The 19,843-nt window shown below is 38.3% G+C and overlaps 1 protein-coding gene across 4 annotated transcripts; it reads right to left on the bottom strand.

The window, feature by feature from the left end:
* Window positions 1–1,563: 1,563 nt before the first annotated feature.
* On the bottom strand, window positions 1,564–19,580 carry CNIH1 (cornichon family AMPA receptor auxiliary protein 1). Of its 4 annotated transcripts, XM_011961829.1 has the most exons (6): window positions 19,362–19,500; window positions 14,433–14,501; window positions 14,145–14,192; window positions 10,175–10,287; window positions 8,346–8,489; window positions 1,564–5,825 (listed from the first exon to the last, which is right to left on the bottom strand). In XM_011961829.1, exons 1-6 carry the CDS (start codon window positions 19,440–19,442, stop codon window positions 5,798–5,800), a joined length of 483 nt encoding a protein of 160 aa, XP_011817219.1. In that variant the 5' UTR covers window positions 19,443–19,500; the 3' UTR covers window positions 1,564–5,797. The 4 variants fall into 4 exon arrangements, with proteins under 4 accessions (XP_011817219.1, XP_011817220.1, XP_011817221.1 ...); XM_011961830.1 differs by lacking the exon at window positions 14,145–14,192 and having other exon boundaries at window positions 19,362–19,580; XM_011961831.1 differs by lacking the exon at window positions 14,145–14,192 and having other exon boundaries at window positions 8,333–8,489; window positions 19,362–19,580.
* Window positions 19,581–19,843: the final 263 nt, after the last annotated feature.

Consider the following 19,843-nt stretch of genomic DNA (forward strand, 5'->3'; position numbering starts at 1 on the left):
ATAGGAAGAAACGCTTTTTTTTGAGACGGAGTCTCACTCTGTCGCCCAGCCTGGAGTGCAGTGGCGCAATCTTGGCTCACTGCAACCTCCGTCTCCGGGGTTCAGGCAATTTTCCTGCCTCTCCCAAGTAGCTGGGACTACAGGCGCCGGCCACCACGCCCGGCTAATTTTTTTTTTTTTGTATTTTTAGTAGAGGCGGGGTTTCACTGTGTTAGCCAGGATGGTCTCAATCTCCTGACCTCGTGATCTGCCCGCCTCGGCCTCCCAAAGTGCTGGGATTACAGGCGTGGGCCCCCGTGCCCAGCCCAAGAAAGGCATTTTTTTTAAGTACACGCTGTAATAATAGATTGGCCTTCTTCATGATTTTTGTATTATAACCATATACAATTTAAAAATCACAATTTCTATTAAACTTTAGACAGTCATTGATATTTACATTAGCCAATCTTTTACCGACAGTCCCCAATCTACAATGGTTCAACTTGGGATTTCTCAACCTTACAATCATGTGAAAGAAACATGTATTCAGTAGAAACTGTAGTTCAAGTATTCATACAACCATTCTGTTTTCACTTTCAGTACAGTACAATGTTTGAGACATTCAACACATTATTATATTGGCTTTGTGTTAGGTTATTTTGCCCAACTGTAGGCTGATGTAGATGTCATGACTATGTTTAAGGTGGCTAAGCTATGATGCTTGACAGTTTAGGTATATTAAATGCATTTGTGACTTACATTTTCAACTTACAATGTCCAGAGATAATTCCATTGTAAATTGAGAAGCATATGTATTATCATTCTCTCAACATAAATACATAGCTTATTCATGAATACTTAGGAAAATGGAGAGAAAATATTGGCATGGATTAATCAAATACTTTAATAATCAACTGAATTTTCAAAGTATTTGCATCTCTCAATTCCCACGGCAAGGGCTCTTTAAGCCTCTACATTTAAAAAGCTTCAGTAGGCCAGGCGCAGTGGCTCATGTCTGTAATCCCAGCACTTATGGGAGGCTGAGGCAGGCAAATCGCTTGACCTCAGGAGTTTGAGAGCAGCCTAGGCAACATGATGAAACCCTGTCTCTACTAAAAATACAAAAAACTAACCGGGTGTGGTGGTATGCATCTGTGGTCCCAGCTACTTGGGAGGCTAAGGTTGGGAGGATCACTTGAGCCCAGGGAGGTAGAGGCTACAGTGAGCCATGATAACACCACTGCACTCTAGCCTGGACAACAGTGAGACCCTGTCTCAAAAAAAAAAAAAAATCAAAAAATTTTTAAAAAATGCTTGACTAAACTATTTTAATACTAAGTATAAGGGAAAACATCAACTATTCTATAACAGAGAAACATGAGATGTCAATTACTAAAATATAATTGTCCAGTTAAATATTCCAGCATTCCAGGGAAAAGTATTTTCTCTACCTCACCTGTGGGATATTCCCCAAAACAATGAGCAAAGAGGGTGGAGAGAGAATCAGAGTCCTGGTCATACACAAACTAGCGGCATTTGAAATGAACACACAGACTCAGCCATTATGCATAAACTACACAAGGAAACATTTAAGACAATTTTTATTAAATACAAAAGCAAAATAAGCTCTAAGGAGTAAGGTAGGGCTATACTTAAGGGCATTTTCTGTGGACAGCGGGTACAGCACCATTAAGGTTAGCTTAGATTTTAACAAACCATGAGCAGAGACAGCTAACTACATTTTATGTTTCTCTTAGTAGTTTTAGGGTCTGCCTAGTAATCAAGAAATTTTACTTCTCCAGAACACATGAACATGGTAACCAAAGAAATGTAAATATTTAGAAAAAGCACTACACAATAAAATTATGACATGCAATTCTTATGCATGTCAAGATGTTCTCTACATCTTCTACAATGTGCATTAACAAAATTAATGCAGATAAGACCTTCACTCCAACCCCAAAGATCTTACATGGTGAATACTATTTTCCAAAATCAGCAGAACAAGCTGCAGTTACTTCTTTTAGACATTTAGCTTTAGAACTCTGAATTTCAAAGTAAAATTGTTATAAAAAAGCTAGTCAATATATTTAGCAATAGAGCCACTCTTCTACTTTTGACATCATTCTGAGGTATTAATTCAGAACCATCTTCTAAGCTATCCTGGTAGTACCACAGACTTACTAGCTGCTTGGTCATACTGCAGATCAATGACTGATTTGAGCAAAGGAACTTAAAATGATCTAAGGCTAGCATGATTAATAGTTTCCAAAAAGGATGAACATGAGTACTTTTATGAGCAATGCTAGATAAGATATCCATATTTTTCTTTCCCCTAAAGAATGTTGTTTTAGAATATTTTTGCCATCAAAATTTCTGATTTACAATCATAACATACAACTGATTGAGAGATGCACATTTATGGATGTTAAATGACATAAGTAAACTAGACACATACTTACAAACATAGATTATTTGAGTGGGCTTGATACACTGCTAGGATATAACCACACCTAGAGTGAAAGCTCCCCCCCACAGGGTATAAGTGACACACAGAAGTCATTATTTACACCATGGCAACATTCCACCAACTCTATCCATAAACATAGAAGGAAAAGAGAGGTGCTGTACAAAGGAAAATATTTTGCTGGTTTCAAAGCACATACAACTTTATTTCCTTTATATGTAAATATTTGACATAGCTTCAAAATATACTGATTTGGGGAGCAGAGAAGAGCTCTATGAGAGCTGTAAGCAGGAGTGGTCCTCAAGGTGAAAACACCGAACTGGCTTTAAAAGAGACACATACTGCAAACTGCTGTGTACTTTGTTGCCATGTGAGACCCTTATCTGGGTACATGAAATTGACTGGTAGGTCTGTCAGTTCGTGGTACAGTCAGTGAGCCTAGGAAACCATTACTAATACTGGACCCATACTCAAGTCAAAAGTGGATAGTCTTGGTCATTTCCTGTCACTTCCCTTTCCCATGAAAAATAATTCAAACTTCAAACAAATTAGCAGTTTGTCCACAGCCTGGGACCAAACCCTCCTCTACCCTGGAATGGGGAGTGAGAAATATCATTAGGCATTGAGAAAACTGTCAAATATCATTAATAACATTTGGATATGAGTGTTCAAATAATTTCTACCCCAAACCTCCTTAGTATTAAAGGGCCATATTGCCATGATACAGTATTATTACTCAGTAAAATAACTGCTAAACAGACATTTATTATGTTAGAGTTTTAATTCAGGACAATCTGTGGTATCCATAGCAACAAAAAGTTGTTGGTATAACCAGATAAACACAAATGGGGAAAACAATTTCCTAGAGCTAGAAAGCTTTTAAAGATAAAGCACATAATACCAAAAGTAACTACAATAAGGAAAAAAAAAGAGAGTACCTAAGTGAACAGCTGTTGCTAAACAGGGAATGTTTAACTTAAACTGGATTATAAACCCAGGTTAACCAAGCCTCAGCTGAACCCACATGAATAATAGGCTAGGGCCACCCCAAAGAGACTGATGTGGAAAATAAATCCAGAGCAATGAAAAGAAGCAGTCAGATATTGTCAGATTCAAGTATTTTGTTTCTGCTTTCTCTTGGTAAGTGATCTAATTCATAAAACACTGACATGGTAAAAGTGGGTAGATACTAGCAGAGCAGGTAATCAATCTTCTAATCACTTACATGCCTAGGAACTTACAAACTACCACAAAGATGGATGAAACTCACTGTCAATCATCTTTGAGGAATCAGCTGAGGACTACATATCTTATTTGGGAAACATGAGAAAGTGGCTTCCACAAATTCCAACCAGTAAACTTACTCCTGGAGAATATTCTGGAATAGATTATTAAAAGCATGTTTGTTAACACTTATGAAGGAAAATAGTGTTTGCTAAGAGAGGCAGGGTTCATGAAAATATTTTGACAGGAATACTCAAGTAACAGCCCCAGGAAACCCATCTGGATTACAGACTTGGCCAGGTCTTGCATGATCAAAAGTCCTTGTGAACAAGAAAGAAAAATAAGTGCATGCTGATCTAATCAGGTGGACTGGAAACTGAGTGACTGCCTGTGCTCAAAGCATGAATCTTGAGAGCCCAGCAAGTACTCAATAAATAATTTGTTGCATGAACTGACAAAGAGTCAGATCCCTCTAGTTCTCCAGACAATAAAATACAAGGTCTTTAAAGCTTTCCTTGTTATGGAATGGTTCGAGTCTCCTCACTCTTCTGGTTCTACCTCTCTTCCTCAACATACTCACCCCCATTACTCAGAACAGTTAACAGCTACTCTCTCTCCCAACCATGGGAAACCACTGAAATAAAGCATTTTTCACTAGTAAAGAATAAAACAGCATCTAATCCAACAAGTTATTAGAGTAAGATTTCCACAAACACATCCATAAACTTCCTGGATCATTATATGAAATTTCTATACATTGGTTCTATTTCTTTTGATCCTCTTCTCAAGAAACTTCCGAACCACTTATTTTATTTTCAAATGCCTTAACTTCCTCATCCCAAATAAAGCACAAGATTTATTTATGCTTATGAAAACATGCAAGCCATAATTTACCTGCCTTACAAGCAGCGGCAAAAACTCAAATTTGCAAGCCATTTTACCTTAAAACTGACTGTTCCAAAAAGGAAAAATAAAAGTAAAATATTTTAAGTGCCACCATAATTTTTCTTAATTGGTAAGAGAAATGATGATGCTATGACATCCACGTTTATGAATCTTGTCAAATGACAAGAGGTTAATGCGTTTGGCATTTAAAATTTTTCCTTTTTAGATGCAGGCATGGTATTTTTCAGAAAAAAACGTAACATAGTACTTCACTTTTAAAAAAATGACAGCAACATGTCTTTATTATGGATTAAGCAAGTTTAAGAAATAGTATTTGTAATCTCAAACAATGCACTGAAAGTGAGTCTTAATTTCAGAGTTTTATTGTGCACTAAAGGAACAGCAGGATGGTTATACAATTTTCTCTCGTTCAGTTTTGAAAATCTTAAGTACCTGCAAATTCTTAAGAATACCTTTACCACCAGATAAGAACAATAAGAATAACCAATTTCTTAATAAGTAATGTCTTACAAATAAAAACACATTTAAAATAGCTTTAAATGCATTCTTCACAAGTAATTCAGCATATATTTTTATATCATGTTTACTTATGCTTAAGAATTAAAGCAAGTATATTTATTACTCTGATGGAAATATGGGAAATCTCTCATTCATGCAATATACAGGGATAATATTCAAGTCGAAGGGAAAATTCCCGCTTTTTATTTTTGTAAATGGATCCATATATAATCATCTACATGACAGATAAGGAAACCCATCAAGTTTCCCACTAGTCAGATACACATTTTCAGTTCATCAGAAGCACCTGATATCTACAGCTAATTTATAATTAGATACTGTTTCAATGAAACCAAAATGAGCCCTACAGGTTCCTATAAACAAAAGCTTCCAATGTACTAAGACAGTCAGTAATTAATGCATCATTCAGAGGATTATGGCTGTTCCTTAAGAAGTGCAAGTTCAAACCTGTCAACACCAGAGGTAATCATTTTATATTAATTTATACGTAATTCCATTTAAATTCTTTATCCAAGTATAACATATGAAAACAGTCTTTCCACAAGCAAAAACTGTGGAAACATTTAAAAATAAGGAGTCATTTTTTAAAGTAACTGATCAGATTCCACAGGCTACTCTTGGACAGGATCTTGCTGGATAGAATCCCTTCATTTGGTGGCTTTTTGCATGCACTTAACTGGACCAATTCTTCTGTGTGTTGTTCTAAGAGCTCACCAAAACATAGATCATGCTGAAAAGAAAAAAAAAGCTGTTAATTTGAACATTCCTAATCATAAAAAAAAAAAAACAAGAGCATGAGAGAGTATGCTTTATATAGTAAACTAGCATCACAGAAAATGAAAAGACTAATGACAAGTTCACAGTGATTTTAATTTGCATTTATGGACTTTTGCCTAACACAGGACTTGGCTCAGTGCATGTGCTGTAGTTGTCCCCTATTCCCTTTCCAATTTTAGCAAGTAGAACAGCACAGCTGAAAGCTTAATGGGGGATCAGAGTTTAGCGAAGCCATCCAAACACCACACGCTCTGGAGCCGTGTCTAATAATAGAATGAGCATCTCTGGAGGGCTCACTTCACGCCAGGCCCCATTAGGTCTTTCATACACATTACCTTGCTTAATCCTCCAAGCAGTCCTAGAAGGCAGGTACCATGTGTATTCCCATTGTATAGAAAGGAACGATCAATCAAGGATCTTTCCCATTAGAGAAAGGTTCCAAGCAATAGCAACTTTTAGGAAGCAGTTAAAAAAGGGGGGAAAACAGCAAAATAAAAGGCACAAGTATACATATGTAACAAACCCGCACGTTATGCACATGTACCCTAGAACTTAAAGTATAATAAAAAGAAATTTAAAAAAAAAAAAAAAGGCAATGACCTTTTGATTTAGGTTTAAGAACTGCCAAGGGCAATTCTACATAGAGCGATATGGGAAAGGCATAGGGGCATGGTCCAAAAGGCATGTATCTCTAAGCAGAAATACAAAGGAGTTGAATAAGCTTGATAGACAACTTTAAAACAGAACAAATGTCCTGGTGCTACCATATCCCGGTGAACATTTTCCCACAACTGCACATCTCCAACTTTATCATTTATTCAATCATTCATTTCATTTCTTTCATTCAATAAGTATGTTTGAAGTGCCTATTATAAGCCAGCCCCGTTCCAGACATTTGCTATGGAAACTTATAAAATGAAAATTAACAGAAAATTAAAATGACACAAAGAATTTCACTTTTCAGAGCATTTCTTTGTTTCATAGATGAGTAATATCTGCATATGCACTAAAGGATATTCATTTTCACAGTAATAGCCTCTAAAAGCATAAAAATACCAAAAATATCTTTTTCCTAAATTTCAGTCTAACCATTCTTTTTCTATGATGGAAACTTATGTATAAAGAGAAATATGAATATGAATATAAGCCTATCTTAGCAAGTTTTCAAGTAATGAAAAAGAGAATGGAAGCTTATGCTGTTTTTTTAAAGCTTACAGCTTTTTTGGAAATATTCTGAAAATCAAGGAGAAAGCCATCTCTAGTTGAATGTGTATTGATAAAAAACGAGAAAGCATTTTACAGAAGTGATGTGTAAAAGCATATTCACATAGCTTAAAGAAACGTAATTCTACATTTAACAGTGCCCTTTTCTAGTTGTAATAAGCAGTCATTTCACCGTACCTACAGCACACCTACAGCAGGGGTTCTCAACCAGGGCAATTTTGCCCCTTGGGACATCTGGGCAATGTCCAGAGACATTTTTGGTTGTCATCGGGGGACAGGAGGGCACTAATGGCATCTAGTGGGTAAAGGCCAGGGATGCTGCTAAACGTCCTACAATATACAGGACAGCTTCCCACAGAAATTCCCACACAGCCCAGACTGTCAACAGTGCCAAAGTGGAGAAATCCTGACCTAGAGGAACAATGAGTCCATTAGAGTATAAAAGGAAAAAAATCAGGCTGGGCACAATGGCTTATGCCTGTAATCCCAGTACTTTGGGAAGCCAAGGTGGGCAGATCACCTGAGGTCGGGAGTTCAAGACCAGCCTGGCCAACATGGTGAAACTCCTTCTCTACTAAGATTACAAAAATTAGCCAGGCGTGGTGGTACACGCCTGTAATCCCAGCTACTCAGGAGGCTGAGGCAGGGGAATTGCTTGAACCTGGTGGGGCGGAGGGTGCAGTGAACAGAGATTGTGCCACTGCACTCCAGCCTGAGTGACAGAGACTCCGTCTCAAAAAAAAAAAAAAAAAAGGAAAAAAATCAGAAACTGCACCACCCTGTAAGGTAGAACTACTTCTTTCATCCATACCACTCAAATCAAGCAAATCAGAAAATAAAGGGCAGAGCACACCACTTATGAAGAATGATAAAGAAAAAATGAAACATAATGTCGGGAGAGACCCTGAAGACAAGCAGAAACTTCTGCAAACTCACACATCCCTATCCTTCAATGACATCACTTTGCCATGGAGAATGAGGACCATCCTTTACCAACTGAATGTGTCTGAGAACTTAGGAAGCAGCACCCCTGACCAAACCTTCTGCCTCTGACAGCAGACTGGTTTACTGCCTTGATAAGCACCAGTGTGGGTCACATTCAGTGTGTGTGAATTTGCTGGTGTGCACCATGCACACTTAAGACACTAAGTTATTCTTCGAATGGATTTTAAGGTGTGAAAACCATAATGCCTGCAAACTTTTAAAGCAGCAAAGTGAAAGCATATTTCATTTTACCTTTTCAACTTACCCGTATAGGTAGTAAAAAAATGCTAGAAGATAAAAAGCTAATTTGCACCATCCTTCCTTCTGACAATATGCTAGAATATCTGCATTCATGATGGTTGTAGGGTCATAGAGTCCTGGGCCACTCATCACTGGTCTACTCATATACCTGGAATAAACACAGTCTATTAGGCATTCAGAAAGGGCAGCAAATGTTGAGGTAAGAAAGCGGGTCTTTCTTCTAAAACATCTGTTATGAAAGGTGGTCCACACAGGGAAACAGGGAAGCATTGTTTTACTTATGGGTAAAATGCTTTTCTTTTACCATCTTAATTTTAAAAGTAGAGTCCCTACTGAGCAGAATGAGATAGCTAAACAAGCTTCATCTAGTCTCTACCTTTTCAGAAATCCAAGAAAAACAGGAAGAACTGTAAAAAGAAAATAGGTGTTTTGCTTTTACTTATCTTGACATAATTTTAGATTTACAGAAAAGATGTAACAACCTTTCACCCAGATATTTGAAATGTCCATTTTTACTATATTTGCTTTATCCTTCTCTTTCTCATTCTGAGTACTGTTTTTTTGTTTTGTTTTGAGACAGGGTCTTACCCTGTCACCCAGGCTGGAATACAGTGGTACAATCTCGGCTCACCACAATCTCAGATTCCTGGGCTCAAGCAAACCTTCTGCCTCAAGCCTCCCAAGTAGCGGGGACTACAGGCACACACCACCATGCTTAGCTTATTTTTTTTGTATTTTTTGTAGAGAGGGGGTTTTGCCATGTTGCCCAGTCTGTTCTCCAACTCCTAGGCTCAAGTGATCCACCTGCCTCAGTCTCTCAAAGTGCTGGGATTGCAGGGATGAGCCATTGCACCTGGCCCTGAGTAAATTTTTTCTTTTTTTTTTTGAGAAGAATCTCGCTCTGTTGCCCAGGCTGCAGTGTACTGGCATGATCTTGCAAACTCCACCTCCTAGCCTGAAGCAATTCTCTGCCTCAGCCTCCCAAGTAGCTGGGATTATAGGCGTCCGCCACCATGACTGGTTAATTTTTGTATTTTTAGTAGAGACAGGGTTTCACCATCTTGGCCAGGCTGGTCTTGAACTCCTGACCTCGTGATCCACCCACCTCGGCCTCCCAAAGTGCTGGGATTACAGGCGTACGCCACTGCACCCGGCCAAGTACGTTTTTTTCTGAATCATTTCAGAGTCCATTGTAGACCTGATACCACTTTACTCCTAAATATTTCTTCAGTATATATCTCCTAAAATCAAGGGCAATAAGGTTTTGACATGCCTATTTAAAACAAAAACTTCTAACTGTATATACTGCAGATATAACTATGGAAGTTAAAAATATTACCTTTTACAAATAACCTAAGTTAGTCATAAACACAGAAAGAAATTCAACATACACTGTACATTTTGACTTATCTGAAGTTCAAGGACAAGCAAACCTAATCTAAGTTGATAGAGGTCAGTGGTCTTGGGAGGTGTGAAGGGTAACTGACTAAGATGGGACACAAGTGAATGCTCTAGAGGCCACAACTGTTGTGTATCTTGATCTGGGTGGTGGTTTAACAGGTGTATACATATGTACAAATTCATTGAGCTATATACTTCAGACTTGTGCAAAACACTAAGTTATACTTCACTTTTTTTTAAAAAAATTCCTTTAAAAATAAAGCTCTGTAAGAGGTATTGAAACAGTTTTTGTTCATCCACTTGATTTTTTAAAAAATAAATGCCAACTAAGCTTCCATTTTTATGTAGGTAACTAGCATGTGAGATAACCATATCAACCAAAGTATATTTAAGTTTTAATTTTAAAAAATTGAAAGTGTATCTAAATATTACCTCCAAATATGATATGCCAAGAGGGGCATGTTGAGGCCCAGTGTTAGCCACTCCGCTGCACAGAGAAACATGACACAGAAGAAAGCGTGGATGAGGTACTCTGGGAGTACAAGCTGGAAGGAAAACACAGGCCAGTTATCAAAATGCCTCGGCATTAAGTCAACTGCTAATCTGGAAAGCAGGTGGCAACCAAGTTTCCATAATGAAAAATCACTGTTTTCTTCGACTCAGAAATAAAAGATGCTACTGAGTTTTATTTCCATGTTTAACTTTTTACCAAAAGTAGGATTACAGGCAAACTGACCAGAGTATATAGCTTGCACTAACATAACATAGTAAGATACATGACTTAAAATTTAAAGCTCAAATTCTTAGAGTAATAGATCAAATTATACAAAGTTACCACCCAGATTGTTAAACAATTTGCTGGTCAACTAGAATACTTTTTCTTTCCACCATTCAACAATGATAGAAGTACAAAAATGAAATATCTGATCACATGCAACATATTAAAAGTTCCACAGAAACAAAACTCCCCTTTAGAATTTTACACATCGGTGTTTTTAAGCCTTTAACAGAAACCAGAAATGCTACATACACAATATTTAGCAAACCACATCGCATTCCCACAGAAGTAATTTTTTAATGGAAAGCAAATCAGCCAATAATCTCAGCACAGTGGGGGGAAGAACACCAATATGCACAAATGTAAAAGATTTGCTTTCTGCAATGTACGAGGGAAAAGACTGAGTTCTTAACCATGAAATTAGGATTTTCCAGGTTCCCAAGTTCTCATTCTTAGGTGGCCTTTCCGTTTCTTTACGCCAGCAAAAAGGTAAGATACAACAGAAGACCAGTAGAAGCTCAGAACCCAAAAACAAAATAAACCTTTTGGTAGTAGGTAGTATTAAGTGAAGAAAAATTAATTCGAGCAAAATGCTTTTTATAAAATGACCATGAGTTAATGCTTTATTTTAAATTATCTTTCTCATCCTAAAGATTTCAGCCTGAGAACTTTGTGAAATAAAAATACCAACACCTCTCATTGCAAGTTTCAGCCAAAGTATCTCCTATAAGTCACAGCTACAAAGCCAGTTTCTCAAATGTTTACTTCATACCAAATGGAAATCATGTGAATACTTATCATCATCAGCTCACTCCTAAGGGGAAAACCATGGCTGTAGAGATTGTAATCATACTATATACTCAGGCCCATTTTCTCATATTCCCAAATTACTCTTTCCAATTTAAAGCTGTAGAAGGGGCTTTTTAATGAATACTATTTTAGATGAAATCCAGGTAAACAACTAATCTATACCACTAACCAAATACTTTCTACAAACTTAAACATTATAATAAAAGATAAACTCTGCATATGTACATAAACTTCCAAATAACATTTCAGCCAGCATCTATTTAAGATCAAAGTTCTCTAAACAAGAAAATGGCTATAGGACTCCGAAACTCAAGGACTATAACCAGAACAAACCATGAAAAACATACATTTTATTAAGAATTCCACTACAGTTGCTTTTATAATACTTGTTTAAATTACAGATGTTGTCTCTAAAATATAATAAGCCTATTTCAGCCCTAAAAAGCCAACTGATATCTAACAAACAAATCATCATGCAAGGTTTTACCCTACACTTACAGACTGAAGTATGGAAAGAATGATTTTGAAAAAATGACCCCTTCCCGCTCTTAATATACTTTAATAAAAAGTGTTAATAAAGATAATCTACAACTCTACCAGTTCTAATATGAAACAAATGTTATTCCCTCCCTTCTCCTCAAAAGGAGTCCAGAAACATTTACTACCCATCTCTCTTAAAAACCAACCCTCTCCGAGCATTCTTTAATGACAAAATTTCCCCTTAAGTGACACAAAAATTATTTCATTTAGGAACCAAGGTTCAAACAGAAACTAGTATCCAGAAAAAATACCTCATGCAAATATAGCTGAAATGATAGTATTTAAACATGCAAAACATAATATTCTCTTGTTAAAGTTCACAATTTAAAAAAATAGTGATATTTGTCTTCCCCCATACTTTGGCAGAACTGTCAAAACAAATTTAAATAGGGAAAACTGTCAGATGCACTGCTATTCAGCCAATTATCGGCACCCTATCCAAAAGGCAACCTGTGCTGCTATAAAAATGTCCTTCAACCTCCTGCAGCATTAGGATGTCCCCAGCACACATCTCTTCTCAGTGAGAATTTCTTTCCATTAAGAAAAGCCAGGAATCGCACATTACCTGTTAAAATGAAACCAGTCCCTCCTAAATTTACAATACATTAGGAAAATACAAGAGCTTGAGCTTCAAAAATTAGGCTGTCTTGAGTTCAAATTCTGACTCTATCTTAGCTGTATAACCTTCGGCAAAGTGCTTTAACCTGGCAAAGCTTCAGTTTACTCTCCTATTCATGAGATAACAATATACCTACCTCAGGAGTGTCATAAGAATTAAATTAAAAAATTCAGGCAAAGTGCTTAGCACAGAGCCTAGTACCCAGGAAAATCCTCATCTGATTTCAGATATTTTTACCTTCATCATCATTTGGTTATTTGAAGTAATGAAAAGACAAACAGCATAGAATACTATTAATAAGCAGCTATCAAAAGGGGAAATTTCAGTTTCTTCATTTCCTGGTAACAACTTCAACTACTTAGGTTAAAATGCTTTATAATTAACACTTACTACTTTCCAACAGAAGGTAAATTTATCTACTCATGTCTTGTTTCATAACAGCAAAGAAACAGCTAATAAGTTAATACTTTTAATTGTACCTACATCAACTCTTACTGTACCAGTTCTCTAAAAACAAACTAGAAATCTCTTCCACCATCCACAGTTATCTAGGAAACAATAATAAAGTACCAAACTAACTTTCTAGATGCTTTTCCAAATAAAATCCCTCTAGCACCCTAGTGCTAGCACCCTAGTATGCTAGACAACTAAAATCTACACAAACTCTCCCCTTCGTTAAGTAATTTTTAAAGCTGAATTACTGTATTTTATTTATTGAAGACATACCCATGGCTTTCTTATAAACAACCAACCACTCAATTCCTGACCAATCAGGCACAATCAAATACACAGACTAAAGGAGAATCTTCCTAAATGCATTCAAAAATACAAAAAACAAGCTGGGTACCTTGGTGTGTGCTTGTAATCCCAGCTACCCAGGAGGTTGAGGCAGGAGGATCACTTGACTCAGGAGTTTGATACGAGCCTGGGCAATATAGAGAGACCCCCCCCACCATCTCAAAAGAAAATTTTAAAATACAAACATATATATTTTTTCAAACACCCCAAGCACAATGGAGCTACATTAGCACTAAATTCATGATAGCTCAGAACTTAGTGTAATTCAGGCCTGTTTCAGAAATAGAAAGTAAATACACACTAGAAATAACTACGTAGACATTTGTATACAAATTGTTATCTACAAAATTATGGCACCTTAAGTCCAAAGAATGGCATTACTGTGAGATCCCAGAGCCACCAGAACAGAGGTATCCACCTAACAGGCTCTGAATAAACATCAGCTGCAAGAATGACTCATTTATTCCAGAATATGCAAACCAAAGGCAAACTAGATATGGCAGATAAGTCCGTACTAAAGATTTCACTCACATACTACCTCGCGATAAGTCACAACCCGAGAATCATCTCACCATCTATTAGTCATTTTATGTTAACCAACTTTCAAGTACTGCACTAAATCACACAGAAGTGCCTATGGCTATAACATAAAAAAACGCATACGCATTTAACAGCTTTCCCTACTTGACCGGGCTAGCAAGCATATATTTGCATAAAATATGAAATTTCATGAAATCATAAACCTCAACAGGCATATGAACAAGCACACTGAACAAAACATTACAAATACAAATGCCCTAACCCTCCCCATGAAATGAATATAGCATTAAAACATTAAACTAAAAAGCAGTACACACCTTTAATGCAATTTTGACTCTTTTAATCTTTTTGACCTTTTCAACTGTCTTTGGCCGACAATGTAAAAAGCAGATTGGAAGAATGTTAGTATGACAGCTGACAAGACCACCAGCAGATTAATAATAGAATAGTCAAGCACGACAGGAAAAAGATTTTTTAACTTCTGCCTACTTCAAAAAGTACAAATATATTATACTACTCAGAATACTGGCCATTTTCAAATTACATCAAGTTAAAAACAAATATATTTTTTAAAATCTAAAGATAAATCCTATATTATAACTTACAGGATTCAGGGTATTACACTGGTCTATAGGATTCTTGTAATCAGTCTTCAGCTCATCAAATGCTATAATCTAAAATAAAATTGAAACAGTTAGGAACACTCACTTGAATTAAAAACAGCAACAAACCTGCCCCATATTCAAATAATTATTAAAGTTAATAAAACAAGAACAAAAGTACACTGAGATCACAAATACCAATTTACGCTAAACTCATATATGACAAAAAGAAGAGCCAGAATCCGATTTAAAGAAGTGAAAACATTCTTATCTCAGTATCACTAAAATTTGGTATCACTCTAATAAATACCTCCAATTTTCAATTTCTTCAATGCCTCTGCTCAAGTTATTTCAACTTATCTCTACTTGAAATAATCTTCTGAGTAGAAAAATCGTTTCAACTGTTTATCCAAATTCCTCTTTATCCAAAAAAAAAAAAAAAAACCTTCCTATGCCAATTTCTTTCTGTAGGTTTTCCTAACTCCTTTGGACAGAAGGAATTGCATCCCTGTCCACATCTCCACACAGCATGGGACTCTATAATGCCATCAATATGGCTTTTCTCATTGCCATGAGAGTGGTATTTACACACAAGTCTGTCCTCCCCTCTACGTTCTCAGGGAGAAGGACCATTTTTATTTATCTGTGCATGCTCCTCCTCCCTTGGCACAGTGCTCAGTGGGACACTAGAGATGGATTTTAACTCTTCAATTTGTTCCCATTTGTGCCCAAACACATACATTTCTAAGGATGCTTCTGTCCACACTCCGGAGGAATGTGGCTTCAACTTCAAGGGTCCCTAAAATGTACGTTAAGAGTCAAAATGGGGGCTATGCACCACTTTGTGGCATCATTTCAGGTGTCAAAGAAAGAAGACAAAGGCAGCAAGTTGATGGGGGAGCCATGTTAGTTGCTAACACTACTCATCCCAGGTACACACAACCTAAGCTACCCTTCCCCTAATGAGTTAGGAATAGTATCTTTATATGTCAAAGTGTTGCTCAATATTATCAGTAATCAGTAAAATTACATATTTCCATCTTTTAACATGACTGTTTATTTCCCTGTTAATATTTAGTTTTATAAAAAGATGGTTTAATTTCTAGAGTTCTATAAAATTCACCAACCTGCCCGAATAAAAACTCCAACCAAATAGCAATAGAAGGAAAATAATAAAACATTATAATGTAATCTCTGAAAGAACAAAGATTGTTATATTTACTATTATGTCCCAGGGCCTAAAATATAAAATAGTGCCTGGCACATAGGTAAGTGCTCAATAAACGTTAAACGGAAGGAAGGGGTGAAAAAAATAGCACTTGGGATTAAAAAAAAAAGTGCAGAACTCACCAGAGGGGATTTCCCTTGGCTAATGACACCTAACACAAATGTTAAAAATATAAATGTGTAATTAGAAAATACTAATTTCTGATTACTTAAGTAGGACATGATTAGTCAGCTACTTGATGTCAGCCGTGGTATATATCCCCAATGCATTTTAGTAATAAAGCTCAAGACAAGGATCATAATCACAAGTATTTCTCAATAACAAGATTCAACTTAACAGAATACAAAACTTGTCTTTAAAACTGACATTTAATTGGATTTTTCTTCGGGTGACTTCAAGAGAATCTTTTTTTTTTTTTGTGAGACAGGGTCTTACTCTGTCACCCAGGCTGGAGTGCAGTGGCATAATCTCAGATCATTGCAACCTCCACCTCCTCGGCTCAAATGATTCTCCTGCTTCAGCCTCCGGAGTAGCTGGCACTACAGTTGCATGCCACCACGCCTGGCTAATTTTTTGGATTTTTTGTAGAGATGGGATTTTACCATGTTGCCCAGACTGGTCTCAAACTCCTGAGCTCAGGTGATCCGCCTGCCTTGGCCTCCCAAAGTGCTGGGATTACAGGTATAAGCCTCCGTGCCCAGCTACAAGGGATCTTTTAAGTATGTTGTTGAATGGGTTTCTCTTTGAGTGCTATAGGTTAGGGTTTTCGAACCTCTTCTGAGAAGACTCTTAAATTAATGATTTTCAAATCTTTTTGCAGCTATATGGCTGAGCAAAGACACTCACAAAATTTCCCACAGAAGCATAACAAAAATCAAACAGATAAATCCCTAATGATGCCCACGTACACAATTCAGGATACCTTCCAACTTGTTACATATCTTTAAGGAATGACTTCTAAACTTTTAAGTTTTCAAACAATCTATGCTCCCGACTCTATTCTCCACAGAGCATCAATGACATGAATTAGGACTAAATTGACAGATATAATCATCAGCATAAAAAACATTCTCTAATACAGTGATTAATGTAAATAAGATTTTTGGAATGTAATTTAAAAACTGTAAAATGAGTCTTCTGAAAGATACTTCAACTACCTGCTAGAGTTTGGTTTAACTTCTCCAAATCTCAGGTTGAAATCTGATCCCCAATGTTGGAGGCAGGAATCTAAGGGAGCAGATTCCTCATGAATGGTTTGGTGTCATCTTGGACGGAATAAGTGAGTTCTACTATTAGTACCCAAGAGAACTGGCTGGTAAACAGCGCCTGGCACCTCCCCTTCTTTTTCCTTTGCTTCCTCTCACTATGGGATCTCTATACACTACTCCTCCACCATGAGTGGAAGCAAGCTGAGGCTTTCACCCGATGCCCAGTCTTACAGCCAGCAGAATCCGGAGGTAAATAAACATCTTTTTTCTTTGTAAATTACTCAGCCTCCCCGTATTCCTTTATAGCAACACAAATGGACTAAGATACTACCTAAGATGATAAACATAAGGATATATGGATAATAGAAAAATTAAAACTACCTATTTATTTAGAATTGTTTCCAAAAGGACACTAAGTCTCCAAATGAAGAAAACCCTAAGCATAAAAGCTCTCCACGAATCTGTGGTATAACTTATTTTTAATTCTATAACACGACTTAAAATTTTTTACTTCGCCCAGACACGCATTCGTTTCAAAGCTGAAATTAAATTACCCATTTTTTGAAAGTGCAGTTCAGGTTTTCCGTAAGCCAAACACTACTTGGTTCAAAACGTAAAAATGTAGAAAAGGCTACCCCAGAGCTCTAAGAATCCCCCTCATTCCAGAAAAAAGGAATACCCATCAAGCAGAGAGTGACTTAAAGCTACATCTACAGATGGAATGGAACCACACACTGTCTTTTTTTTTTTTTTTTTTTTTTTTTGAGATGGAGTCTTGGCCCAGGATGGAGTGCAGTGTCGCCATCTCGGCTCACTGCAACCTCTGCCTCCAGGGTTCAAAGCGATTCTCCTCCAACTTAGCCTCCCGAGTAGCTGGGATTACAGGCGCCCACCACCACGCCTGGCTAATTTTTTTGTATTTTTAATAGAGACAGAGTTTCACCATGTTGGCCAAGCTAGTCTCCAACCCCTGACCTTGTGATCCTCCCGCCTCAGCCTCCCAAAGTGCTGGGATTACAGGCGTGAGCCACCACGCCCAGCCATGGAACCACACATTTTCATCACAGGCTTACTAAGGCTGAGCTAGTCTGTATCCCAAATTATCTTAGGTATTGTTCTTCCACCAAAGCAGAGCTGAAGATGCTCTTCAAATTACTGGCTCTTACTGATTCTGGGTTAGCAGTTATTTATGATACAGTTAATAGCCTACATAAGTATTCCTGATTACAATAAGCAGTCAGGTCCTAAAATAATTATAAACATAACCATACTGCTTAGCAAAAAGAATGGATTGTGATATGCTTCCACTTTCGAGATTTTTTTTGCATAAGACGCTGCTGCTATTGAATCATTCTGCCCCTCCTTATGTTTCATAGAAATCCTTGTTACGGGCATGATGCAACCTGACTTAAAATCTACATAAGAGTGAACGTGTTCATTCAAATTAAAAGCAATATAGGAGAAGGTACTAGAATATAGGGAAAAGAGAAGCAAGTATGAGATAAATTTTTAATGAATGATTTCCAGAGGGCTCTCAATGCTTTTAATTTTGTGCTAAAGCAACAGAAATTCTTAAAAATCTCTGTAGAACTATGTCGCTGGGAACTTACAACTTTTTCCTTAGAGGGACCAGTAATGCTGTGCTTCCACCCTGCAACAGTGATGATGATGTGTGTAACAGAAATAAATACTGCCCTCGAAAAGCTTAAGGTTTCTCAGCACCTCAAAATCAAATGAAAACTCCCTCTACTAAATCAAGCAATCCTGAATATAAGGGTGGCTTGGAAGGCTGCCGGTTGAAACTCCAGCGGTCAAAGTATGATTTGGGGGGGAAACGCGGACACGCAAACAACAAAGTAATCAATCGAACTTGCATCAAAGTTCACCAGGAAACAACAATCTGGAAAAAGAAAAAAAAAAAGTAATTTTTGAAGAGCATCCAACAAGTGCTGAGAAGTAGAGTTGAAAATTCACCCTAAGTAGGTTACATTTTGGCCACAGTTCTGTGGAAACCCTAAAAGAAAGCCAATCTATATTAACAAAAATTCGGAAAACTTCATTCACACTACGCCCGTACCACCGCGCCGTTGACATCCTCCCCGGGGAAGCGGGGATACGGGGATGCGGGGATACGAGGATGCGGGGCCGCGGGCCAGCAGAGGTCGGTGCGAGAGCAGCGCGGAACCGCAGGGGCCCGCCTGGACCGCGGCCGCCCCACCCAGCCCGGGAGGAGTAGCGGTGCGCGCGGCCTGTGCCAAGACACCGCGGGCGCATCCACCCGGCGACCGCGCGCCCCGGCTCCTCCAGTACCCGCGACCCCCAGACCGCGGACGGATGGCGCGCAGACCCCAAGCCGCGCGGCCCGCACCAGCCGGACCGCAACCCAAGCGCGCAAACCACCGGCCGCCGTGGTGGCCCCGACCGCGGGCCCCGGGCGAAAAGAGGCTGCGCTGCCGCCTCGCCTTCCCTCCCACAGCCACAGCCCCGGCTACTCACGTGCCAAATGGCGAAGAAGATGAGCGCGGCAGTGAGCAGCAGCGCCAGCATGTAGCAGAAGGCCGCGAACGTGAACGCCATGGTTAGGGAGGAGGAGCAGGGAGCGGCGCCGGTGCCAGCGGAGAAAGGCGGCGCAGGGCCCTCTGGGTAAAACCATTCACTTCCCCCGGCCACAGCCACGACCGCCGCCGATACCGCCTCGGCGCCAGCCCTCTCAGCGCGCCTGCGCACCAGCCCAGCCGCCCCGGCGCCCTCTGATGGCCGGAGTCTGCGTTGCACTGACATTGTCCGCACAGTTGATTATTTTTCCTTCCTTCTCGCGTTTATTCTTTCAACAAATATTTATTGAATGAGTGCCTAGTTTGTTACAGGTACCGCGTTTCTCGCTTCAGATACAAAGATGAATAAGATAGTACCTGCACTGAAAGAACTTAGTATAGTGCCGGAAATGAACACCTAAATAATTACTTTATTATAGCCCC

Source organism: Colobus angolensis, unplaced genomic scaffold (genome assembly GCF_000951035.1).
Source record: "Colobus angolensis palliatus isolate OR3802 unplaced genomic scaffold, Cang.pa_1.0 Scaffold57, whole genome shotgun sequence".
Classification (NCBI taxonomy): domain Eukaryota; kingdom Metazoa; phylum Chordata; class Mammalia; order Primates; family Cercopithecidae; genus Colobus; species Colobus angolensis.

Excerpts from the sequence above, each read along its gene's own strand:
- CNIH1 (XM_011961829.1), bottom strand. The coding sequence starts at position 19,442 with ATGGCGTTCACGTTCGCGGCCTTCTGCTACATGCTGGCGCTGCTGCTC. Across the intron at positions 10,288-14,144 it reads GAGTCAAAATTGCATTAAAG|CTTGTACTCCCAGAGTACCT; the intron begins GTGTGTACTGCT and ends TTTTCCTTCCAG. Across the intron at positions 5,826-8,345 it reads TTTTTTTACTACCTATACGG|CATGATCTATGTTTTGGTGA; the intron begins GTAAGTTGAAAA and ends TTTTCTTTTCAG.